Here is a 25,895-nt window from a genome sequence, read left to right as displayed (position 1 = left end):
TGACTTGCTGTGCTGTGCTGTTGTATGAGAAGAGGGGAGCAGTGACCACCAACAGAATGCACAGACTCTTAATGTTCACCTCTAGTCTCACATTTCAGGAGTTGCCAGTGTTTATGTACTTGTAATGCACATGGTGTTGGAGATAAGGATGAGGAGTGCAGAAAAGGAGGGTTTCTTTGCCTTTCTAGGCCAAATCCATGAAGCCCCTGCAGCATGGGCCTCTAAGACTTGGCTGCTTGTTCCTACCAAGGCTGACTGCTGTGTACGCAAGGGAGCCTGTGCTGCTGTGGTGGTGCAAACACTGCCCACTCATGCAGCTTCTTGTGGCTGAGGCTTTTCTGCTGTCAGTTCATGCTGAGCTGTAAACTAAGCTGGCAGAAGCACTTTTCTGTCCACTTGCTGCATGGACTCGGGCTCATGGGAGTTGTTTCTGCATCAGTTGGGGATGTGATTGCAGAGCCCCAGTCCCTTATGGTTGTGCTGTGCATCTTTGTTGTGTAGCCAGAGCCTTAGAGTATGCACAGGAGTGAGCACTGCGTAAGGGGCAGCTTTAGACCACAGAATTTGATACAAAAAAATTATTTCTCTAGTGACCACATTTTATGCTTGAAAGGATAAAAATCACAGTCACAGACTATCCTTCAGATTTAGTAGATTATACTCTTGGAAGAATTACTAGGTACTGCAGTCATGACTGGGATTCCTCTTAAGAGCTAGATCAAAGAGTCCCTATTTCAAGTTTTTTATGAGTGCCTAACACAGTTGTACTCCATGATCAAGTAAGTCCTTTACTGAGAGACATTACAATGAAAATTGAAGTTTTCCTAAATCATAAATTTATGAAAAATTATGGTTGCTTTAATTTCATCACATTTGAGTTGTGATTGATAAATACATCAGCATTTAAATAAATATACTTGTGTATGTGGCACGTTGGTTTTCCTCTGAACTCTTTTTATTACCAGTAATAAGTGTGAACTTGTCATAGTACACTAGAATTGTAATAAACTCTAAATGTTAATAATTAATTGTTCAGAATTAATCATTATAACCCCAGTATACAAGTTGTTTGCAAAAGAAGGGTCTTGCAGAAGGCTTTCCTGGACTATCTCATCTCCTGCTATTACGGATATGTAATTTCTCTCATATACAGATCAGACTCAAAAGACTTTTCTTGACTTTTTGTTTGTATGAAACAATATGTTTCAAATAGAATGGTTTGGGTCAGAACACACCTTTAAAAGTCATCTACAATAACCTGTCCCTGCTGTGTGCTAGGACCTCTTGAACTGGATTGGGTTACTGAGAGCACCAACCAATCTGACCTGAAATGTTTCCAGGGATGGAGCATGCTCTATATCTCTGAGTAACCCCTTCTAGTGTTTCGTTGCCCTCATTGTAAAAAATTCATTCCTATTATCTAGTCTAAATCAACCCTCTTTTAGTTTAAAACCATTACCCCTTGTCCTATCACAACAGGCCCTGATATATAAGCCCATTTCAGATACTGAAGGGCTGTAATGAGGTCTCCCCAGAGCCTTTTCTTCTCCAGGCTGAACAGCCCCAACTCTGTGTTCCTTCCTGAGAAATGTTCCAGCCCACTGACCAATTTTGTTGCACTCCTCTGGACTTGCTCCAATACATTCATGTGTTTCCTGTGCTGAGGACTTCAGAACTGGATACTGGGGTTACTCCTTTTAAGTGCATCCTCAGGAAAAGAAATTCATTACATGTGGGGAACATTGCTTCCTCAAACCAAGCAGGAGATGAAGAAAAACAACCTTTCCCAGTAGCTGTGATCACATTAGGAACAAGTTAAATGAGTACTATAATTTGACTAAGACTAATGGTAGGGCAGAGAGTATCCCAAGATGTCTGTGTAGTTTTTTAAGATTATTCTCTCTTGTCCTTTGCTTTCTAATGCCCACCGCAATTCTTGTACTAAGTTGAAGGGCAGGACTGTTGGGAAGTACTAAAGTGTTACGGCAGAGAGAGTCCTCAGCCTCTGCTTGGCCTGGCCTTTGTAAGCAAAGGAGAGTGTTCTCTGCCTCTGCTCACATTTCTCCAAGCTGGCACAGCCCCGGGCCAGTGGACATTCCTACAGCCACAGCTGGTGTCAGCACAGAGCATGGGCAGGGCCTCCCACCTCTGCCTGCCAGGCCTCATGGTCAGGCCCTGAAAATCATGTCCTGTCGAGGTCCTTGAATTTCTGCAGCTCAACCATGAAAAGGCTGAACTGCAGGAACCAGTCACATGGGAATTTCTTTGCATTGGGAAATGGGAGCCATTTGTTTAATCCTCTGTCAGTGGTCCTTAGCTGGAAGCTATGCTGGCATTCCATCTTGAGCAGGAATATCTCAATGCTGCCTCCTGCCAGCATGGCCTTTGTGCAGGTGTGATGTACCTTGCAGAGCTTTCTGGAGATCAGAACCAGGCCTCCCCTCACTTAGTTTTAGGCCAAATACATTTTCTATTTAGATTACCTGCTTTTATGCAATAAGAAACCCAGTTCAGGTGAAGGGAGGGAAAATGTCCCTTATGCAGTAAAAAACCCAACAATTTGGGTGGAGGAAGGGAAAATGTCCTGTTGCCCTTGGTAGTAGTGCTAGTTTGTCATCTGAAGATGTGCAGGAATTGCAGTTTCTGTCATGTGATGTTTTTCACAAGAGCATGTACACAGGCACTTCACAAAGCTTTGGAAAATAGTTTGTTAAACCATGTAAATTATACACATATTTGGAACATGAGATACTTCTCAGGTATGTATCCCCCCAGTCACACTGAAGGTGCTTGACTTTCATCCTAAATCATAATCTAAGATAAAATGTTCAGTTTTAGTGGCTATTAGCTACAAAAAGAATATGATCCTCTTAAAAGAAAAAAAAAATATCCCCTATGGATGCAGTTCCAGTATAACTGAGAAAAGACCAATGTAGTCAGTCACTAGTGCCTTCAGTGATTGATAGAAATACTGTCCCACTGACAAGTTGCAAATACCTAAATTCTACTGGAATATGTCTTTACAAAGAAGGTGACTCAAAGGTTGAGGTATTCTGAGGTTAAATACCTGATTGTGATTGTATGCTTTCCACCCTTAGGACTATGTGCTGGCTGTAGAAGCTTACCACTCTGTCATCAGATATTACCCACAGCAAGAGCCTCAGTTGCTGAGTGGAATTGGAAGGATTTTCCTTCAGGTATGCATTTTATTCTAAATTTGCTAGGTAACACTGCTGTTGATAGCTATGAGAATAATCACTGCATTTAAAACTATAGCTGTTTTTGTAGGGCATATGTCAAATTGTAGAGGCAATGCTCAAAACAAAACCCCTTCTACCATGTCATATTAGATACAATTAGGAAATATGAAGCACCTATAGTATTTAAAGTGCATTAGCAAACAAACAACATGCTGTAGAAAATTATGCTAGTATTTTATTCAAAAAGTGACATTCTGTTTTCCCTAAAACTAAGGCTAAAACTCCCATTGACATCAGTGAGACAAAATTTCACTAAAAATCTCATGTCTCACTGCCTCAGACTGCAGGCAACTCTCAGTCCCACTGTATAACTGCCAACTTCATCTAGAAAAAATTCAAGTGTCCTTCTTTTGTCCAAATCATATCCCTGAGAAGACAGGGGAGGGCACCTTAAAAGAAAAAAAACAGTATACAGAAAAGTATAATAAAAGTCCATGTACCTGTATTGAATGGCAAATAAAAACAGATTTTATTTTTCATAAAATGATGCATTTAAATAGCTATTTGATCTTTTTAATTTTTAGCATCTCATGAGTTCTTTGCAGTTCTTTCATATTTCTGATACTGATAATTCAAACTTTTCCTCTTTTATCTACTTACTCTTATTATTAATGAGAACTCTAATTTTGGATTTTCAGGTATTTACAAATGCTCTTATTTGTGACATTCCTGTAATAAAAATTATATTGAAATTGAGTAATTTACTCTTAATAGATAATTATTAACATTGCTTGCCTGAAATCATAGAATGTCATTGAAATTCAATTATGGATTTTCAGTTCTCAGCAGGAGCATGGCTTCATAATGTGTTAGACATATTTGTCTTTAAAAGTCTCTAGTTTAAAGTGGATCTCCATCACTGTGGAGCAATTTTATGATATTGGCTGTGTGCATTAATTACTGCCTAAATAGGGAACATAATAATTATGTGCATTAAAGAATGGTACGGTAAATATGCAAAATACTAAAGGAAATACAAGTTGTTAATAGTTCTGGTCTTTCTGTGAAAATGACTGTGTGTGTTACTGGCACTTTCTTTCTGATAAGAGTGTCTACCCTGATGTCACACCCAAAGTCTGTTTGTCATTCCATTTGCTCTGGAGAAATTTTCACTCCCATGAGGAAAGCATCTCCTAACTTAGAGAATTATTTGAAATCACTGCCCTCCACAGTGCTGTGACCACAGGCCTCCTGTTCTGAGGGGTTTTACTGTCACATCTGGACATAGCAAAAGGGGTTATGAGTAGTCCTTGATATTTGCATGTGACCTAGATAGAAGTTAAAAAGAATGGTCTCTAAATACAAATATTTTCATTTCTTCTAGCACTTTAAGGAGATAAGGTTGTATTGCTTGGCTTGTTGTCTTTTGCTGTCACAAAATTTCCAGCTCTCTTTGGGGGGTACTAGTGCAACAGATGCGAGATTTTGATAAATTAGGAGAAATAGGCAGTGTCCAGTTAATCAAAACCAAGCCATTTGAATTAAAGAAAGATAAACGTGTTGCAGTCCTGGGCATCATCATTTTGGTAGGATCACTCTGTGGTAAGTGGGCACTGTTGACAAGGCACTTGCTGGAAAAAAAAAATAAAATGTCTTGCAGATAAAATAGAAAAGCAGTGTTCTCATATTCAAATGTCACAACTTCTCAAAAACAAGTAGCAATTCCCAAATAACCTCAGACTCTGCTGCTGACTTTGAACATTTACCAAGAGAGGTGTAAGGCAGCCAGATTCCAGTTGCTTATGAGTCACGTACACTGTTTGACAGTAGACATCACACACATAAAACTAAGCAATAAAGTGGAATAAAATGTCATTCAGGAGTTTAGCAGAAAAAAAGTTGCAACTTTTTTAAACATGTAAAACTTAATTTCTTTTACTTTGATTTCTTTTTTCTTAATTAAATTGAGCTAACTACTCTAAGGCATCATGCCCTCTTTATCTTCACATGTAAGTGGAACATAAGGAAGTCTAGGTCTGATGTACAACCTTTGGCTGTTGCCTTAAAAAGTGGGAAATGAGAATTATAGAAATGAAGAATGGAGGAAAAGACAGAGTTTATCACAAAGAAATTTTCATAAAGACTGCAATTCTCTCAGCAGTCACCTGACCTGTAAAACAGAAACAATGAATGAATTAGAGAAACAGTGAATATATTTTAGTCTCTAGGATTATATGGTGTAGCTCTCACTGACTGACCTATCCAGAATTTCCATTTGAATAAGTACATTAAGAAAAAAAATTTAAAGATGCCTGACCTTACTCTCTGCAATAAATTGCTGCAAAACTGAGTCAAAAGCAATAAAAAAATTCTAGAAGAAAACTAATCTTGGTTTCCAGACAAACAGCAAAGTTAAGCACATAGAATATAGGAGGCTCTTTGTTAGGGAATGTGATTATTTGAGGTTAACAGTAGAATCTTCATTTTTATTTGATGTGCTAATTATTATTAAATACTGAAGTCATACTTTCTGAGTTAATAAGTGATAAAATAATAAATAAGTGAATAAGTGATAAAGACCACTTAAATTGGTTCAATTACTTTTATGACTAATTAAAACTAGTTATTTCTTTTAAATGATATTTCCCACCAAAACTTTTTAAAAAGTAAACTGTTTCCCTTCTGTGGGAAAAATGAGATTTAAGAGTTCAGCATGTTTGCTGAGAGAATACGAGATGCTGCTAAGAAATCAGAACTATTCATGATCACAAATAATGTGTGATTAGTATCAAAGCATACTAGATTTGGACTCATCAAGCCTCTCAGGAGAGTAAACTGGTAGCTTGCTTTAGAATTGATTGTTCTCATGGTTAAGGGATTCCCAGGCTAAAAATACTCGAGGACAGATTCATTTACACTTTGCCAGCATTATCCTCTTGTTATATGTAATTATTTTCTTGGTGATTTACATCTTTAGCAGGATTTATAGAGAGAAGTTGTATCCTTTGTCATTACAAGTGAACATGTGGCATTTTCAGATGAATAATATTTGTTTTGAGTCCAGTTACATAACATCTGGGATAAATGCATCTGTTTCATTAGAAAAGACTATTAATGAGTATTCCAGAAATGCTTGGTAGATGGACAGCAATTGACACTACATCTTTGACTGCAGTGTTCAATTGGATCATCTCCTAAACATAAAAAAGAATAATTTCCTTATGTTGTCATGGAATAAGTCTTGTAGTTAGAAGTGAAGCAGTATCTGTTGTATTAGTGGTGTTAGTAGTGGATACTGCCTCTGGGATATTCCCTTAAGGAAATTGGGAAGAAATGTAGATGAAGCCTTCAGATGGATGGATGTTTGCTGTCTCTGAAAAGTGCAGTTGGAAAGTCATTTGCTGATGACTGGAAGGAGTTGCTAGATGATCTTTTCCACAAGGATCTCTTTAGGGTTTGTAGTGTTTGTATTTTTTGGTTAGGTAGTGCTTGTACGATGAAATGTGAAGCATGCTTGTAGAATGTACAGATGATGCCAAGCTGGGAGTGCTACAGACACTATGAAGGGCAGGATCAGAATGCAAAATAATCTTGACAAGTTGAGAAGCTGAAATTTAAATTGGCTGTGATTCAAACAGCGAAGGCAAAATGCTACCAAAGACTGGGAGTAATATACAAATACAAAATGAGAAGCAACAACAAGCCTATTTCCTGTAGAAAGGAAATAGGCTGAGAGTAAGAAGACTACACAAGGGTAAGCAAATTGGACTTCCAGATACTTGGCATAAAAGCAAAATTTATATTCACATGTGAAACAAAGTGATTCCTGCTTCTCACTGCTGGTGAGAGATCAGTTGGATTATGGAGACCTCTTATGTGGGCGCTCAGGGAGGATGTGAAGTAACAGGAAGAGAGTTCAGAGAATCCAGAAAGCGTTATCTATGAGAAAAGGGTAAACACTGCTTTGCCTGAAAATTGATTTTCATTCTAGAAGGGAATAAAAAACTTTCAAGTATGCAAAATACTGTAAAAAAAGAGGAGTCCTACATTTTTCCCTACCACTATGGGCAGACAAAAAGCTGAGGTAAAAAGTGCAGTAAGATTGGAGGTATTTTCTGATGCTAGGGCAATTTAAGAATTCTGGATTAAGTTTTCTAGTAAGTCTTAGGTTTGTAATATCCACCATCTGAGAGCATTAATGAGACTTTAGCACATTTGTCACAAACATTTTTCATAGTGTTCTTAAAAAAATGGGTGGTCTCTTGAGGGCCCCCTTGAATCTCCCCACATGAGGACTGCCTGGTTTCCATGGCTTTATGCTTCTGAACTAGTTTAATTTTACTCCTTTTGATGATTTATTTTTGTCTTCTTCCATCTCTCCAGCCTGAAAAACATGCTGGTAACTTATTTTTCAAATAAGTGGCCTCCTTCAAGTATTTTTTTCATCTCAAAGAGCAATGTATGTGACACACCTTTAGGTGAAATACCCCTTCCTTTTTAGAAATCCTCCCCCATTCCACCCCCTATCAGATCTGTACTTCTTTATACCAGTTTTCAAATCTCTCATTCCTTCATCCTGCTCAACTCACTCTTTGGTGTTTTTTTAATCTGCAAATGGTCCATCTTGCCAATATCCTCAATGGTCCATTGTACTGGAGTTGTTTTCTGACATATGGCGTGATGCACTGAAGTCATTGTGTGGCCCCTGGCTATGACCCAGAGGCTGTGTGTTAACCAGGTGTGGGTTCTCCTGTGGTAACTACGAGGCCACTGGTGTCTGTCTTCCCTTCCTGTGGAATCACGCCCATTTCATTGGAAGTAACTCTGACCTTTTCTCATTTTCAGCTACTGTTTTGAACTGTGGAGTTAGTTACAACAACAGAGCTAGATGAGGATATGGGGCCTCCCTGCCCTACAGTTCTCAAGTGCTCCACAGCCCCAGCTGAGAAACTGCCGTGGGCAAACTGGACATGCTTTTTGTGTGCTTTACATGACCTTAACGTGGCTCTTCAAATACATTGCTTGGTAACAGCTGTTACCAAGTCACCTTGGTGTAAAGAGCTTGGTAATGGACTTTGATATGCTGCATATCAAAGATATGATATAAGATATATAGATATAAGATATAATCAGGATGTAGCTCTTTTCTTCTTATTGTGGTAACTCACTTATGATTTTTCTGTCTAGATTGGAGACATAAAAACTGCAGAAAAATATTTTCAAGATGTTGAGAAAGTGACTCACAAATTGGATGGACTACAGAGCCAAATTATGGTTTTAATGAACAGGTAGGTAATTTAATAGCTAAATAAAATTTCTTAAAATGTAGTTCTAAAAGTATGCACGGTAACAATTAAACTACCCTTGAGACAATCCTGTTCTCTTTCTCTCTTTTATGGGACTTCATCTGTCATAGGTAAGACTGAACGGCACACAGACTCGGGAGATCTCTCTAACTTGGTACAGTCGTATCATCCTGCATTGAAACTGGGATCTTTCAGTTGATTTTTTTTCATTCTTTCAGGCACTGCATATTTTCACCATGTTTTTTCAATACATATTTGCATAAATACCTGTTAGGAGAGGAGAAGTTATTTTGGGCAGTTATCCTACAATCAGATCTGCCAGGAAAGTGCCACCCGGTAGCTTCAAAGGATGCTTGAATACATTGTAGTAAATTGAGCTGTGTGATGGGGAACTCACTTTGCAATGGTTAGCACATTGGCTTAATATATTTAGAGGATACTATTCAGAAGTGTCCTGAAAATTATATGGCTGATTTCATGAAGAGAAATAATTGTGGGAAGAGAGTATCTGCATTTAAATTAATAAAACACAATGAAGACTGTTGCTCTTGTAAGCAGAAAATGTAGCTGAGCGATCCAAGTTGTCATTCCATTTGTCTGTAAATCAGTGTCCCCTTCACACTGTAAAGAACAAATGTCAGAAACTCTCACATCTGTAACAGGAAAAATAAAAAATGGTGTCCATTCTTTTTAAAATGTATTATTACCTTGGGTTTATGAGTAGAACTCATTTATATGTCACTTACTTTCTAGAGCATTTCTCCACCTCGGTCAGAATAATTTTGCAGAAGCTCATCGATTTTTCACAGAAATTTTAAGGATCGACTCATCAAATGCTGTGGTAAATCTTCAAATTGCTACATATATAATGAACACCTAAATTATTCTCATAATACTTCATGCATGGATTTAATTAGTGCCCAGAGTATGCTCAGAGCTTTACAGAAAAATGGGATGTGGCATGTGTGCCAAAAGGTTTTCAGTATACATAAGGATAACGTGGAAAATGGGATGGGAATTTAAGAACCAGTCTGTATGAAGGGCGTGAATACTTAGGCATGCATGTAGAAATTCCAAGACACTCTTCTTTTACGGGATCTTTGCAAAAGCACTTTTTTTGGCACTCACTGTTTTTAGCATAGACTTGCATGTCAGGAAAAGAAACAGCAGCTGCCAACATGTATAAAATTAACTTGATTTCACATAACATTGAAAGGATATTGTAATTTTAAACATGACATTTTTCACATGTTGCATATCGGAGCCTTGGGTTCCTGTCACAAGCTGAGATCAAAGAGCTGCTTATTTACCTTTGGGTTTCCTACACCTGGCAGTTTTCAGTGCATGGTCATGTAAGTGTTCCTGAGAAGTCAGACAGCTTACCCCCAGTAATCTGCTCCAAGGCCATCTACCGACTGAAGGGACTGAGTTTAAACACATGAATTGCATAATTTTGCAGGCTGTAAAATAGTGCGTATTTTAAATCACACAAGATCAGTAAGGTTTCCTTTCTGAATGGACAGAAAAATACTTTTTTCTAAAAGGACATGTTCTTCCTTCATCTTCAGCTTTAGAAGATATGAAAGTTTCTGCTGCCAAACATGTTATAACACGTTTTCACTTTGTACTGTTGGAATCTTTCAGTAACTCATAAAACCCATTTTGTGTGTTAAGGAAAATGGAACCTGACTTGATCATTCATATATATTTAGACTGCCCTATCTGCTGGATTAACCTGAAGTCAGCTGTAGATGCCTTTGTGATAAGAAAGTATCTTCCTGTTTCTTATGTGGACATGTAAGCTAGAGAGAGAGAAAAACACTTCTGAAAATATAATGAAGTTATTAAAAAAAAAAATCTATGAAAATGCATGTAGAAGGTCATGTGGTTTCTGAAATTTGTTTCTCTTGGCTTTCAGACTAATGTCTTATACTATTTATATTTCATTTTAAATTGTCTTTTAGAGTTTCAGTTCTTAGACACCAGCAGGTCCTACTGGCAGAGGGTAAATTTGAGAATTAAAAGAAAAGGATAGCGTTGTACAATTGAAAATGTATTTTAGTTTTGCACACGCATGCAGAATAGTAATTCTTAGCGTGCAGTAAATATGTTGTAACTGCAGATACTAGACTTCTTCTTTTCCTTCTCTCTCATCACTTGTAAATGTGCATATATACATATATACATATATATATATATACATATATGTATATATATATATATATATATGTATGTATTTATAAACACACAATTTGTTTACAATATGTTTTTCCCTAGGCTAACAACAATGCTGCTGTTTGTCTTCTGTACCTGGGGAAACTGAAGGATTCCCTCCGGCAGTTGGAAGGAATGGTTCAGCAGGACCCTCAGCACTACCTGCACGAGAGTGTCCTCTTCAACCTGACCACCATGTATGAACTGGAGTCCTCTCGCAGTATGCAGAAGAAGCAGGCACTTTTAGAGGCTGTGGCTGTCAAAGAGGGTGATAGCTTTAATACTCAGTGTCTCAAGCTGGGATAGATCATTTCCAACTAAGTTTTTCCAGCAAGGCTGATTTTTTAAATTGTATATACTCTTGCTAATGTGTAAATGTGAAATAAAATCTATTCAATTATGAATATTCAGTGGCATTACTACAGAACCTGTCATCTCTAATAGGCCTGTCATTGCAAAGACTTTGTGCTGACTTAGAGCCAGCTTCATCCCTTTCATCCTTACAGGTCTGTTTCTGTCCAGTTACTCCTCATTACAGTGCACTACAATATACATGTGTGTATACATATAATTATATATATATATATAATCAACTACTCAGATTCTTTTATGAGAAAAACTAAATTTAACCTTATTTTCTCTTGATAATTTTGCAGTAGTCAATGAGTAGCCAATGAGCTTATTTCATCAGCTAGGAGTTACTGACAGAATATCAGTATGTGTATTATGGAAAGGAAATTCTGAACACACCTCTCTTCATTTTGATCCCAACACACTCCTGAATATTACACCTTAGTGTGTCTGTGGCTGTCAGAGGAGGCTGCTTGATAACCACCAGAGTCACAGCATGGCTAAGGTTGGGAGGAACTGCTGGAGGCCAACTTGTCCAAGTCCCAGTAGCACAGGGACATGTCCAAGAGTGTGTGAGGGAGTCCAACAATCCTGCACAGAATCTGTTTCCCACAGAATGAGGGACTAGACTAAATGGTCTCCCTGTACTTCCTTGGGTTTGTGTAACTCTTCAGTCTTTCAGATTAAAACACATGGATTCTGCACAGCTGCTCCACTGTGGCATTCTGCTGGGTAGAGAAAGGAGCAGTGCCAGGTGGAGTGGAAACACAATGGATTTCAGTTCAGTTCCTCTCCTCTCCCATTATAAGGCGAAAAACACTGAGCATGAAGTATTTCCCAGGGAAAATGATGCAGAGCCTGAGGCAGAGGTATCTAAAAGTTAGGCCACACAGAGTGGAAGCAAATGGGGTTCAGGACACAAGGCAGTTACTAGTAATGGAACAGTATCAGCATATACTGATTTTGGCATCCCTCAGAACACAGATTTTTTGAATCACAGTACCACTGTGATACCAGTGTACTTCACATCTCTGCCCACATTTCTCCCTTCAGCTGTATCATAAAGATTCAGTGCAGATACTCCCACTCATACATGAACACAATATATGCATCTGTTCATAGGAGGGTTTTATTGTTCTGAGATTTAATGCTTAGCAATTGGACTAGTTTCTTGTCACAAATCACTGCCATGGGACAATTCCATAAGTGTGTTAGATTTTTTAATACCATATCCATCAATTAATTCTCACTCCCTTTAAATACCCCCACCTGTATTTTTAAGTAACCAATAACTCATTTTTATGCTTGTCCATCTGGAGATACTGTACAGGGGCCAAACAGTTGCCTTCAAAAGTCAGTTTGTTTGAAAACTTCTGCAGTCTAGACATGCAGACATAAGGATGCTCCAAAGTCGCTGGTCACCTGAAAAGATACAAGCCTCCAGCTTATGCAGAAACTGAAATTGCTCCATTTTTACAGTGTATTTCTGTTTGACAGGCCATACTTGTACCTGAAACAACAGCTAGTTGTGTACTAATCAACTAAAAAAATGAAAGCAGTTGGTATTTCTGTTTCTGACTTGGCCTCTAGGTTGAACAGCTGGATCTGAATTAAACTTGTGCAGCACCTGGGTAGACTTGTCCTAAGGTACCAATACTAAACTCAAAAATTAAATATTCAGCACCACCTGCTTTAGCTGGGCTTAAACACCATTTGCATAATTTAAGTGAGTATTAAAATAGTAAATTAAAAGTAGTTATATTGCATTATTCTTTATGAGGTTTTACATTTGTCTTAATTTCTGCTAGGATTTTAGACAAGGCTTAACAGTAATTGGACAGATTCTCAGTTTACACTGATAAGTGAGTTGAAATCACTGTTGTTTTCATTTTGTTACAGCTGTTAATCTGATCAGGTACTCCCTGTACTCATTTTTCTATTCTAGTAGTATGTTTTCCCCAGCATAGGTTCCTTTTCTTGGGCATGGAGTTTCTTTGGAGATAAAAGGGGAACTCCTGGTATGTGACAGCCTTGTACCCAAAGATGCTGACAGCACTAAACAACTTACCAGGACATGTAGAGGTAGGACAAGGAGCAACAGTTATAAACTAAAAGAGGGTAGGTTTAGCTTGGACATAAGGAAAATATTATTCTTCTTGGTGTGGCACTGGAATAGTTTGCCCAGAGAGGCTCCCCATCCTTGGATGCATTCAAGACAAAGGCTGGATGGGTTTTAAGCAGTCTGTTCTAGTGGAAGGTGTCTGTGCCCTTGGAGAGGGTTGAACTAGATGAGCTTCAAAGGTCCTTTTCAACACAAGCTATTACATTTTTTACAGTAATATGTAAAATAATATAAAAGAGATTCACATACGTTTAGCTGTAGTGTCATATTGCATTGCTGTACTGTTGTCTTGCTTTCAGAAAGTGTCATTTGTCTGTTCCAATGCTAAGTGAAAGTAGCATGATCCATCATCATCCAGCATGCTGGAGCCACTTGCCTCTTTACAACTAAGTAAAAAGCTTCCTTTTTGGTTCCCTAATGCCTGACACTGCACGTGTAAATGACAGTCTGTATTCTGATTGTCAGAGAATAAAAAGTTACTATCCTAGTCAGAGTCCAATAACCATTATAAAAGAAACACTCTGAAAACAAAATCCCATTTTCCAAATTTCTCTACATTTTAATTCATGTGTATTACTACATAGGTCTCACTTCAGCATGTTTGCTGTGTTGTTATTAGTCAAAGCTTTTGCTCAGATAAAAATGCCATTAGAGGAGACTTGGACTGGGTGACCTCTAAGCTCAGCCAGCCATTAAACAAGTGACATCCTGGTAGACTTGCAGAATAATTAAAATTTAAATGCAGAGGCATATTATCACTGCTGGATGTATGCAAATTGTTAACTGTTTATGAAATGCAGGTAAGACTCAATGTCACTTTATGGTTTGGATGTAACATACATACAAGTGTTTCACTTCCCTAAATTCTGCCCGTTACACATCTGAGTGCTCTATATGATGTTAGAACATTAAAGCTAAGGACAAACTTTGTCCTCAAAACATTAATTACACCAGGCAATCCTGTTAAATTCAATGAATTCAGCTGAATTTAATGAGGGTTCCTGGTGTAAATGAGGGCAGAGCTCAGTTCTAAAACACAGCATGCATATGTCATCTGGTTAAGTGAGAAAAGCTGTGGAAAGCAGAGCCTGAATGCCCTGATTGTTGCATTCAAATCTTAAAGCTTAATGTGCCTTAACAGAAGTTTTGCATTTAAATTCCCACTTTTATTAAAAGAGGAGAAGAGGTGTACTTCAGACATCCAGATAATTGCATTATGCACAGAGACTCTGATCCTCAAAAGAACTTGAGCATCTCTCTGGCATTTCTAATACCCAACTGCAGTTCAGGTGATAATGGCATCCCCTCACCAGCTGGTCACTGACATTTTCCTGGTGCCTCAGTTTTCAGATTGGACACATTAGGTGTTCCCAAAGGCAGACATGTGCAGACATGCCTGAAACTCCACAATGGACTTCAGCCAGTGTACTGGAAAGGATGGTCATTCCTTCACCTACCCTGTCCTTCATGTCAGCAGGAGTGCTCGGCACAATCTAGATGAGCTCACTGACCTGGTGGAAGAACTCACCCAGCCAGCTAACATCCTCTCCAGATACATCTTCCTCCTGAGGCTGTCAACACAAGGATGTGCTGGGAATTACCACGCTGCCTGGGTAGGCTGCTGGGTTTTCTGCACTATAGGCCTAATAAGAGGTACACAGACAGCTCCTCTGTGAAGCCTTTGCTGCAGGTGTTTCACAAATCCAGTCAGAGTGGGGGATAAGCAGGGTATTTATGCTTATCTTTATGCAGGATCTTTATGCACAGCTAAGTTTGTCTCTCTCATTTGTATGTCAGCTGATGTGCTTAATCAACCACATGTGCTGGAGCTGTCTGAAAGGGGAGTGCAGGATGTGTGGCACTGCCATCAGCAGCTGCAGTGAGAACATTCCCTCACTGCTTCAACTTGAAACCAAGCAATATTGGCAAAATGGGACTGAAGCAGCAAGTACAGATGTAAATGTATTTCAGACAGGCAGAACCACAGCAGGCAGGGTCAACTTCTCTGAGGTTGCTGAGGTAGCAACCTATAATGCTTTTGTCATGAACAGGGGCCACGGAAATTAAAGATGTAAAGTGAGTTTATCCAGTAGCTCCCACCTATCAGAGTTCAAAGGAAGATGCCATCCACTTCTTCCATCTGGCTTTCCACCCACTTAATTAAACATTGAGGAAGGAATTATCTTACCAGTGAGCCACCTTACAATGCAGGAACCTGCGCAGAGTTTCTGGCATTTGTACAGCAGTTCTATAGTGCTGAATGCAAACAAGCCCCACCAGCACTAACCTTCAGGATATGGTAGCAGAAAGCTGATTTCTTAGTTCTCCCAGCCAGTCTGGGGATTACAAATTTAGAGATTCTGATCTTCAAGAGGTGTCAGAGATGGTCACAAGCCTGCTCTTAGGAAGAGAAAGGTGTGGATGGGGAGGAGGACCTAGGTGCTGCCTTTCCAAGCTGTTCTGGATCGACATATAGTTTTCTGTCCTAGATTTGGGCAGTCATCTGCAGATGTTTATTATGTATGAGAGTCATTAAAATGAATCCACCCAAAAGGCAGCAATAATGGCTTATAATTTTCCCACAAAGAGGGGAAAAAATTGGATATCACTTTTTTGAGGCAAGGATGGAAGGGGGGAGAAGGTTCCTCTTTGGCTTGAAAAACTGGCAAGACTGTCAGTACTAAATTGAAAAAACTGAAGTTAAGAGATGCAGAACTAGAGCTGTTAATTAGAAGGAAAAATCCCACAACAATCCCTCCCCGCAAAAAAAAAAAAACCCAAAACACTCTATTTTCAATACAATGTGTGAGCAAGTACATCAAATTATCAAATTCCGGGACACACTCCAGTGGCAGGCAGCAGGACTGAGCCCCACCCAAGGCTGGGGCAGCAGCCTGTGCAAAACCCAGCCACCACTTTGGTTTGTTACAGCATCACCAAGGACAGCTCACCTGCTTCCCATGAACAGCAGGTCAGCTTTAAGTTGCCTGAATCATTTGGGAAAAAAAAATAAGCCTGAGGGCAGACCCAAATCAAATTCTCCCAGCTCAAATGCCTGTGATCATAGGGGAAACCAGAGCCCAGAGCTCAGCTTGGCTGCTCTGGGCTGTGTCTGTGACAAAAGGCAATCACAGAGCATACCCAGCCCAATTTTCCACCAGCTAATATTGACAGGCACAACAGTTTTTAATTAGGTACTCTGAGAAGCAGCATAGAGAATTAAACAAAATTAATGCAGGTATCCCAGAGAGAACTGCAGCAGGGGAGGCCAGAATTGAAAGAGATTCACAGTCCTTCAACTGTTGAATCTTTCCCCAAGCAATTTGGTTTTGTGAAATTTTTCTTCTTTGCCTTATCTGGGTACTTATACAGTTAATAAATAATGAGAGCTAGTGACTCAGTTGCACAAAAATAGGTTTTTCAAACTGCAGGCATAGCAGAGTATTACCTTTTTGCAACCACACAAAATGTTTTGGGAATCAAGCTGTAAAATCACAATGAGTGCAGTAAATCAGATGAAATCTGCCTCTTTGAGCCAGGAATATTTAAATTGTAACACCAATTCACACCCCCAATGAGCTGATATGTTTATTTGGCTTCAGGAAATAGAAGACAACTGTCAGTGACCCTATTCTCAGACTTCCTCCCCTATTTGGGGGGGAGGGAAGGAATCTGAGAAATTTCTACCATTTTCCCAGGAAAGACTCCCAAACAAATGATGTCATTTTCAAGCACAGAACAAGTCAGGTCTACTACAGCTTGGCCAAATATCTAAATCCACAATTTGGCTACAAAGAAATATTCTTCAAAGCAGTGCTCAGCTTGCATCTCCGCCTTATGTGTGCTGGTGTTTGCCAGCTGACATTAAATGACTGCCTTTGTCAGGAAACTGTCCCTTCTCCTAAGTTCCTAGTTCAAGTGAAGTCCTGGAACCAGAAACCGGGCAGGAGGTGCCTGTTCTGCCAGCAGGACCCGGTGCTCTGAGTACAAGAACATTGATACTTGTCAGGTCGAGCAGCCAGGACAGGCAGGCAGAGCTCCCACAGCTGCAGGCACAGCCCCTGCCCTCAGGCAGCCCAGGGCCAGACACTCACCGCCTGCAGCACTGCCCCTCACCTATTTTTAGACCCCCCCAAATCAATGTTACTATTTAACTACCAACTGGCCCTGAAATGTCTTTTCATTAAAAAAATCCAGCCACAGACACTTGCTCCAGGACATATAACAAGGGAGCACAGACACCAGTTTGCCCACCTAAATTATTAAAAATCCTACTGTCCATCCACAGTTTGCACTGAGTCTCCTGAGAAAAGCTCTCTCAAGATGTTAATGAGAAAATGGGGTATATGCCACTTTGGGAAAGTTTGGATTAAACCAGAAAATAATACATAAGTACCAAAAAAGCTATCTTTAAACATCTCAATTCAGTACCATTGATCCTATGTTTTTAACCTCTAATTCTGAAGGAGCTGAAATATTTCCCGTGCTCGAGTTAATGCTGCCAATATGATGTTGCTGAAACTACTTCCATGAATTTTCATACTACATCAATATACCAAGGTATTCCACTGGCTGTGGTAAAACAGAACCATGTTTTTGGACCAAAAATCAATTTAACTTTGCATTTTTGGGGGTGGAGGGAGGGGGTAGTGGGTAGGGGTGGGCAGTGGCAAGAAAGAAAAAAAACAACAAAACCCACAAATAAATATAACTAAAAGAAACTGCATCTTTCATCTGAAGGAATGGTATATTGTCCTTCCCATCTCTCTGCTTTCTGGAATGTTTTCTATTAACATTTTTTTCTGCCCAGCTGTTTCCTCCCTCTGTAATTTCCCACGTAACCTCTTTGCAGGTGTGGAATCTTTATTCCAGCCCCAAATTGCTTTTTCCCTGGCTGACAAAAACCACTTTCAGAGTGCAAAGCTTTCACCCTTTCAAAGACACCTATAGCAGTAAAGGACACGGACTCCAAAGTGTTGACAGTCAGACCCCCACAGCCCCTGCCACCTCTCAGCAGCAGAATGCATTGTGCTATGAAAATGATGCACGATCTCCAGTGGGGCGATTGTGTGTTATTTTGACAGCCAGGAGATGGGAGCTCTGCTGGGTGTATATATTCCTCCAGAGAGGCAACAAAACAAGGTGGCTCAGTCCTGCTCCCCAGGTCACATCCTACATCAGCGAGCTGCTGAAAGCAATTGCTGCGGGCAGCTGCTTTACTGTCCATCCCTCACCGCTGCTCCCGACTGTAAATCTCTCGTGAGGAGGATGCACGACCTGCTCTCTCTTCCTGGTCGCTCCCCCAGCCTGTTGGGGCTGCCAGCTCTGCAAGTGGGGGTTTCTGAGGGCCTGTGCTGCCGCCCCGCCTCTCCTTTTGCACAGAGAGATCAAAACAGAAAGGCCCATGGGAGGAATGAACAGTCTCACCTTGGCTCCTGATGTAAAAAAAAGGCAACAAAAGCTTAGAAAGGGGATGAATTCGATGGGATACCGGGGACTGCTACCAGCACCAGGAGAAAGCAGTCATTTTACTTTACATTCAAAAACTCAATTTTCTGTGGCATATAAATCAAAGGAATAAAATCTGCTGCAGGCAATAGCTGTCATTTATTCCTGTAGCTGTACCTTGAAAAATCTCCAAAGTTTGTTCTGGGAGCAGGAAGCCCCAGTGTGCTGTACAAGAGGACATTCCAGACCTCCCTTCAGACAAGTGGCACACAAATCCAAAGCCAATAAGGCACATGTCACAGCACAGCCTCCCCATGTGTGTCTGACTATAGCTAAACTTCCTATTTGCTCCTAACACTGATTTTCAGACAGGCTTATGGACCACAGCACAAAAGCCAGTCTCAGCTGCATGGAGAGCTGGATGAGTTTCAGTTTTGCAAGCGTGGGTTGTTCCTGCACCCCTCCCATAAACTGAGCCCACACTGGCAGACTGAAGGGTCACCTGTGTCCCCACATCTCTCTAGCTTGCAACCCAAAGCCCAGGAAACACGATTTTTTTCTTCATCCTTTCGAACCTTTAAGTTTAGTACAATTTCACTTCAAAATTGCAACTTCACTTCCAGAAACATTTGAAGAAATAAAACACCCAGAAACAGTTAACAGTAATGCTGCTACAAAGTGAGAAAAATGCTGTTACCTACTAAAGGGCTGTGTACACACACATAGGAAAGAACAGTGGGAAAATTCAATTATTCATCATCTGCTACATTAGGAAGACCCAGGTAAGGCCATTTCAACCTCCTTCTAGAATTGTTTATTAAGGAGACTGCAAGGCAGGAGCATGTACTATATCTGGCTGAAATCAGCACACAGGCTGCAGTCAGCTCATCATCCACTGAGAGCTGGAGCAAGCAGTACATCTACTCAGCTGACATAATTCATCACTGAGAAGAGTAAAACGCTCCAGTGCCCACTGCTGGGGAGATCCATGTCCTGTGGAAGCACAAGGCATTTACTGAAAACCAGCCTAGTGTGCCTAAGCCTACTCTTCTCCCTCTCACAGCTCAAGAAACTGAGGCACAATGAGTGATTTGTCCCATGTTACAGAACTCAATGCCAGCACAAGGAATAAAAGCTGATTAATAATTATAGTAACACTGTTGTTCAATGGGTCCTAAATGTCAGCACAAAGAATAAAAAAAAACAACAAACCAATAAAAAATCAACATACCTAGATCAAAGTAATTTTATTAATAACTCACAAGAACAAATTTGCTACATTTTACTGAGAAAACCACAGTTTTATGTACCAGGGCAGAACTTGGAAAGCTGCATACTAAAATGCCAATTATGCAAATTTATCTTATGAACATTTTTAGACAAGAATGAAGGAGACTTTCTTTTCTTTAATTAAAACCAGAATCCTACGTAGTTCATTAGCATGGATTCTGAGCAAAATGAATATTAATATAGCCCACCTCTCACAATTCTACCTGCCAGAAATACCAAGGAAAAAAAAAGGTTAGAAAATGGATTCCTGAGCAACTGTAAATGCGACTAATGTCACTGCAAGGCTGCTGGCATCTTTGAAAGGTCACAGAGATCAGGAAAACCTTTTAGAGGAGAAAAAGGCAAATAATACTGCCACCTTCAAAAAGGCACGAAAGAACATCTGGGGAACTGCAGGCTGCTCAGCCCTGCTTCAGTCCCCAGGAATGTTACAGAACATGCCATTATGGAAGGTGTTCCAGGCACAAGAAATACCGGGATGAGGAGGTGATGAGGAGCAACCAGTCAATGCCAATTCACCAAGGGCACATTCTGATTGATGCCAACTCCCAGGAGCAATGGCTCTGCAGCAAAGGGGACACCACAGGTGCCATTCCCCTTGACTCCAGCAAGGATTTCACTAGTGTGTCCCACAGCAGCCTTGCAGCCTGACTGAGGGTACAAACTACTGGGTGGATAAAGAACTTGGGTCCACTGGGCTCAAAACAGTCTGTGGTTCAAACTAAACTATCAGGTGGTTAAAAGTGACATCCCTCAGTCACCAGAACTGGGGCAAAACATGACGAACATCTTACTTAGCAGAAGGGAGCCCAGCCAAGGGCACTGGTCTGTGCAGCCTGGAGAGGAGAAGGCTCAGAGGAGACCCAACTACAGCTTCTTCTACAGCACGGACTGTAAAGAAGGCAGAGCCAGACTCTCCTCAGACATGCAGTGAAAGGGCAATAGATAACAACTCCAAACTGCAACCAGGGAGTTGGCCAAGAAGAACAAATTCTTGGCCATGGGAGCAGCTAGGTGCTGGAGCCAGGTCCCAGACAGCCTGTGTGACCTCCATCACCAGAGGTTTCCAAACATCTTGAGCAACATGGTCTAGATTTAAAACTGGTATAGTGATTCACGGGGTTGGACTAAATGATCTCCAAATGGCCTTTCAATCTAAATTTTTCTATGATTCTGTGATTCCAATTTCCCATATAAATGCAAGTTTAATCAGTGAAAAGCAGCAAGGCACATTTATTCTGATGGGGCTTCAGGATGTTGCCACTGCCAGGTCTCAGACACCATTATGAGCTTCTTGAGCCAAAAACTCCATGTACTGTTTCCGGGCAGGGAAATCGTCAGCTGGCCTGTTGTACGCAGTCCAGACGGGCTCTCCAACAAACAGCCTCATTGCCTTCACGTAATTCTGCCACAGAACAAGGAGTGACAAGTCATTTAAGAGCTCCTTTTCAAGGGATCTGTATTCCAAAGTTAAGGTTTCACTTCTGCAGAAATTTTTGAAATTATTTCATGATGGACTGAAAGCTTCACACATTCCAGAAAATTTTACTAATTTTTTACAAATTAAACAGCATTATACTGCTGTTCCTGCTCCCAGTGCCTGCAGTGGAAGACTGTGGCCCCTATGCAGTGACACATTGTGTCATGATCTGTACCTCCAGCTCAGGCAGAATCAATACTTCTCCCCGTGTCAAAGAAACCAAAACCATCCTGTCTTATGTAAACTTTTTGCACTGGATCCACAATAATCAGCAGTGCAGCATTTAAATCCTATTTGCTTAGTTAAACAGCAGAACCCAGGTACCCATGATGTCTACATAATGCTTTTGGGGAATACCAGAAGCATCACAGTCACAGCCATAAAAACTGAATGGGAAGTGCATAAGCTACCCAAAAAATAAAGGTTACAGGAAGTGAAAAGTCTCCAGATTCCAAAAGGAAAAGCAACAGCCAGCTAACACCAGCTAAGAAAAAATATGCATGGTGCAAGGTACAACTGTGGCAGCAGAAAATGGGATTTCACATCCTGCAGAACTGCTCCAACCATGGGGTGATGGGGAACTCTCCTCTTCTGCCTACTATGCAGAAGTACTATTTAGACCCTACCTATTCTGTAAAACACAAACAGATGATTATTTTACACCCAGGTTCAGAAATGGTAAGGATAAAGCTAGGTACCAAAAGAACTTAGCTGCAAAATGCCAGGGTCTAGAAGCACCTAAAGATTTTACTTTGAAGTCAGGACTTCTGGACTAAAGCTCCTGAAGTGAAAACTTAAGACTTCTTGGGGACTCAACCATAACCCCTGACAGTTTGTTTATGTAAAGAAAAAGCCTGAGAATAGTAAATGTAGTTTATTTGCTGTGGATCTCAAGAAGCAGATGGGAAAAGTTGGGTTTTTCACTAAAGCAGCATCTCTCTTTTTCACATGTATGAACACGGCTCTCTGGACAGCTGATTCAAAACAGAACCATTCCCTTCAGCAGAAACGCAGCTTCACCACACAGGAGACAACACGTTTCCCCATTTTTCAGGGGTCATGCTGAGGTTACAAACACCTCTGTAAGAGCCCACAAGAAGAGAAACACAGACCAGAACTGTAAGTGCCAATCTCACACTCCCACTGACAAAAATATCTTTCCAAAGGAGGCCACCACTTGTGAAGCCAGCATCCAGCTTAGCATACAGTAGTTGCAAGTAGTGGCTCTGGACCCTTAAATCCTTCTTTCCCCAAAGGTGAAAGATGCCACTGCTGGACACAGACATGTTCTTCTGTCCCCACAAAAATACACAACAAGGCAATACAGAATGATCCATCCACACCTTCTCCACCTCAACAGACAGCTGGGACAACTGTGGGAAGGACAGCCCTAGGCTTGATATGCCACAGATATCACGTGGCAATGAGTTACAGTCACAGCTGAGGAGGAGAGGCTGAATTTGTGACCTGGAGATGAAAGGTTCAGATACTGTGAATTATTTATTATTTTTCATCCTCCTCCTTCATATTTAATATGTTTTGCTAATGAACCTCAAGTCTCAGGGCATGTAGTTACTAATGTGATAGACATTCACATGGATTTGTCATCAAAATTTATGGTAATCTACAACAACATACGTTCTCATCCAGTGTAAATCGGTGGTATATGCCAGCAGGGAGGGTTATCATGTCTCCTTTCTCCATGGAAATCCGAATCCATTTGTCATCCTTGTCTCGAACATCAAAATAGCCAGATCCCTCCAGGATGTAGCGAATTTCATCATCGAGGTGTAAATGTTCTTCATAAAATGTTTTTATCTAGGAACAGCAAATATTTTGGAAAACTACTGAACATAGGAAAACTGCAAAGAAAATTGGCAGAAACAGAGAGAAGCTGAGAAAGGCTTTCAAAGGGTAACTGTGTTTTAACTAACAGAGGAGACCAACATGGGTAAGATGGCCAAGCCAGCCAGCCAGCCTCTGTCTCCAGACACATCTAAGCAGGCTTCTGCATTCCCTTTGGAGGGCATGGACTCCTCTGACAAGAAACAGCAGCTCTAGCTGTACATAACCATTCTCTGAGTAACAGTGATGCTTACACCTGTTTGAAAGAGAGATGGGTAAAACTTCACACTGCAGGATTTGGTCCTTGTGCTTGCTCAGTTCGATCATTTTGTGCTTTTTTTCCCCCAACACACAGCACCAAACAAAGCCACAGATTATCCCCTCTCTTTTACACTTATGTAGAGCTGAATTAGCTGCACGGGTACTACTACTGTCTGTGAAAATGCAGTCACTGCCAAACACAGCCCATCTACAGCAATCTGATGTAAACAGTGTGTCATGCCTGCCCACACACAGTGAGACCCAGCTCCAGGCTCTCTTGTCCAAGACAGTGAAAGCAACATTCTCTTTTTTATGGAATGCTGAATTCTTCATACAAGCACAGAATACAAAGCACATTTTAAAAGTTCAATTAACGGAGGCCTGGGAGGTTTAGTGCACAGTGAGCAGAGCAATACCAGGTACCATCACCACTGCTCAGGTTTGGATGATATTTAGCCACACACTTCTGCAGATGTCCTTGAGCCAGAAGTGATCCAGCACAGCAGGATGAGCAGAAGTCCCTAGGTCTTGTAAAGAATGGCCCATCTTTCTGTCAGATAGAGCCTACCTAATGAGTTACTACCTATTTCACCTTCTCACCAAAACAAAACCACTAGAATACAATGGGCTTAAAACAAACTGGTAAATGGAAATTTAATAAAAGTATTAAAGTGTCGTTGGGTTGCTGTCCTCAAGTCAGAGCAGCAAGCCAGCAGCACCTGGAGGCTGGGATGAGAAAGCTCCTTGTAGGAGGCTCACCTGAACAGTGTTGAACTGCTATGAAATTGTCACGGTACGAGTTCCCCAAGGTAAAAAATGTTCTTGTACAAGGAACAATTCCATGGGGTTAACACTCACTTAAAAAAGATACATTATGCAAGCAGCCATTAGGATGTAAAAGCCTTCAAAGCCCAGGCCCAGCTGGCAGCCACTTGCCTTCATCGCAGAGAGGCTCTCTGAGGACAGGTCAGCATTGGCAGAACTCTCCTGGTAGGAATCTTAGTTTTGAAATGACAATGATGGAAATGATCCTCAAAACCTTTGAAGGCAATGTACAGAAGCAAAAGACCTCTACTATCTTTAAAATGATATCAAAGGTTCTTTTTTAATGTTCAGGACTTCGGTACAGGATGTATTTTAGACGTGGAAGCCTCATCCCCGTGTCCCGCTGCGCTGTGCAGGTGTCACACGCTGGCCGGCGCGGGAACCCGCACTGAGGGCCAAGTTTCGCGTACCTTTTCCTCATAATTTGGAAGCTTGTCTTTATGTATGGTCACTATATCCATCCAAGAATAATTTTCTGCTCTCCGAATCTCTTTCAAGCATGGATCAGTCTCATAGTTATCAGCATCCAACTAAAAGAACAGGCACAGGAGGAAAAAGATTTAAAAAGGCGTTCAGACGCCATTGCTGAAGGCGGAACTCAGGCACTCGTGGGAATCCCGAGGTGCAGGCAGTGCCGGGGCGGCTCGGCCGCTGCAGGGGGAGCGGCCACAAGGACACGGAGTGCCGGCACCCGGCCCCCGCTGCCTCCCCTATGCGGGCGGCCCAGCTCGGCCCGGCCAGGCGCTCCCCGCGCGGCTCAGCCCGGCCCGCGGCTCCCCGGCGCACCCCGCGGTACCAACCCCGCCATACCCTGCGGTATCACCGCCGCCATGCCCTCAGCACCCCCCGCCGTACCCTGCGGTACACCACGCCGAGGCGGCGCAGCTGCTCCAAGCTGACGGCGCGGTTGGGCCGCTGCCGGTGCGGCGCCCGCTGGTCCTCCTGGGACTCGTCCATGTACCAGGCCTCCACCATCGCGCCGCCAGTGTTCGCGGGGCCGGGCCGGGCTGCCAGCGCGTCCCGCCCCGGCGCGGCTCCAGGCCCGGCAGCGAGCGGGACGGGCCCGCCCCGCGGCCTGGGACAGAGCAGTGCATGGGCGCCATGGGCCGCTCCAAACACACTGAACGCGGTGCGGAGCTTTCGTTTGGGGGAACAGCTCCAGGCTGAGAGCCGAGAGTCCCCGAGAGACAGGCCGGGGCTCGGGGCTGCTCACACCCGCACCAGCCCCCGGGGTAACCCGAGTGAACGGCCGGAGTGTTTGAATCGTGTCGGCCTCCGCTGTAAATGCTCTGACGGAACTTACTGCTACGGCTTAAAAGGCCGGCATTGCAACCCCACAATATGGAAAAAAATAAATTAGGCAAAAAATAAAGAAAGTGGTAAGACATGCTTGCAGAGATAACTTGTGTTGTCTCCATCCATGAAGATACAAGCTCAGCATCCTCCCTGAGCTGGAGTGAACAAGACACCCTGGGCTGTGTCCCCTCCAGCCTCCACACTTCTGCATCTACCTGATCCTGTAGGGCAAATAAACCAAGAGCCAGCTAAGCACA

The 25,895-nt window shown here is 41.6% G+C and overlaps 2 protein-coding genes across 3 annotated transcripts in view; one reads left to right on the top strand and one right to left on the bottom strand.

Moving 5' to 3' along the window:
* Window positions 1-11,130, top strand: part of TRAPPC12 (trafficking protein particle complex subunit 12) — a 51,399-nt gene extending 40,269 nt beyond the window's left edge. For both annotated transcript variants that reach the window (XM_005487227.3, XM_074538132.1), the window contains exons 9-12: window positions 3,099-3,197; window positions 8,388-8,488; window positions 9,260-9,347; window positions 10,784-11,130. In XM_005487227.3, coding sequence (XP_005487284.2) covers window positions 3,099-3,197; window positions 8,388-8,488; window positions 9,260-9,347; window positions 10,784-11,026 — 531 coding nt within the window. In that variant the 3' untranslated portion in view covers window positions 11,027-11,130. The remainder of the gene's footprint in view (window positions 1-3,098; window positions 3,198-8,387; window positions 8,489-9,259; window positions 9,348-10,783) is intronic.
* An 8,739-nt stretch (window positions 11,131-19,869) lies between these two features.
* ADI1 (acireductone dioxygenase 1) lies at window positions 19,870-25,427 on the bottom strand. The gene is made up of 4 exons (XM_005487228.4): window positions 25,198-25,427; window positions 24,753-24,872; window positions 23,050-23,229; window positions 19,870-21,336 (listed from the first exon to the last, which is right to left on the bottom strand). The coding sequence occupies exons 1-4, from the start codon at window positions 25,315-25,317 to the stop codon at window positions 21,205-21,207; spliced, it is 552 nt and encodes a 183-aa protein (XP_005487285.1). The 5' UTR covers window positions 25,318-25,427; the 3' UTR covers window positions 19,870-21,204.
* Between the last annotated feature and the right edge of the window lie 468 nt (window positions 25,428-25,895).

Source organism: Zonotrichia albicollis, chromosome 3 (genome assembly GCF_047830755.1).
Source record: "Zonotrichia albicollis isolate bZonAlb1 chromosome 3, bZonAlb1.hap1, whole genome shotgun sequence".
In the NCBI taxonomy this organism is placed as follows: Eukaryota; Metazoa; Chordata; class Aves; order Passeriformes; family Passerellidae; genus Zonotrichia; species Zonotrichia albicollis.
The sequence above is the reverse complement of the archived record's forward strand: the minus strand, read 5'-3'. Positions and strand labels throughout refer to the sequence as shown.

Excerpts from the sequence above, each read along its gene's own strand:
- ADI1 (XM_005487228.4), bottom strand. The coding sequence starts at position 25,317 with ATGGTGGAGGCCTGGTACATGGACGAGTCCCAGGAGGACCAGCGGGCG. Across the intron at positions 23,230-24,752 it reads TTCCAAATTATGAGGAAAAG|ATAAAAACATTTTATGAAGA; the intron begins GTACGCGAAACT and ends TGCTGTTCCTAG. Across the intron at positions 21,337-23,049 it reads GATTTACACTGGATGAGAAC|AATTACGTGAAGGCAATGAG; the intron begins GTATGTTGTTGT and ends GTTCTGTGGCAG.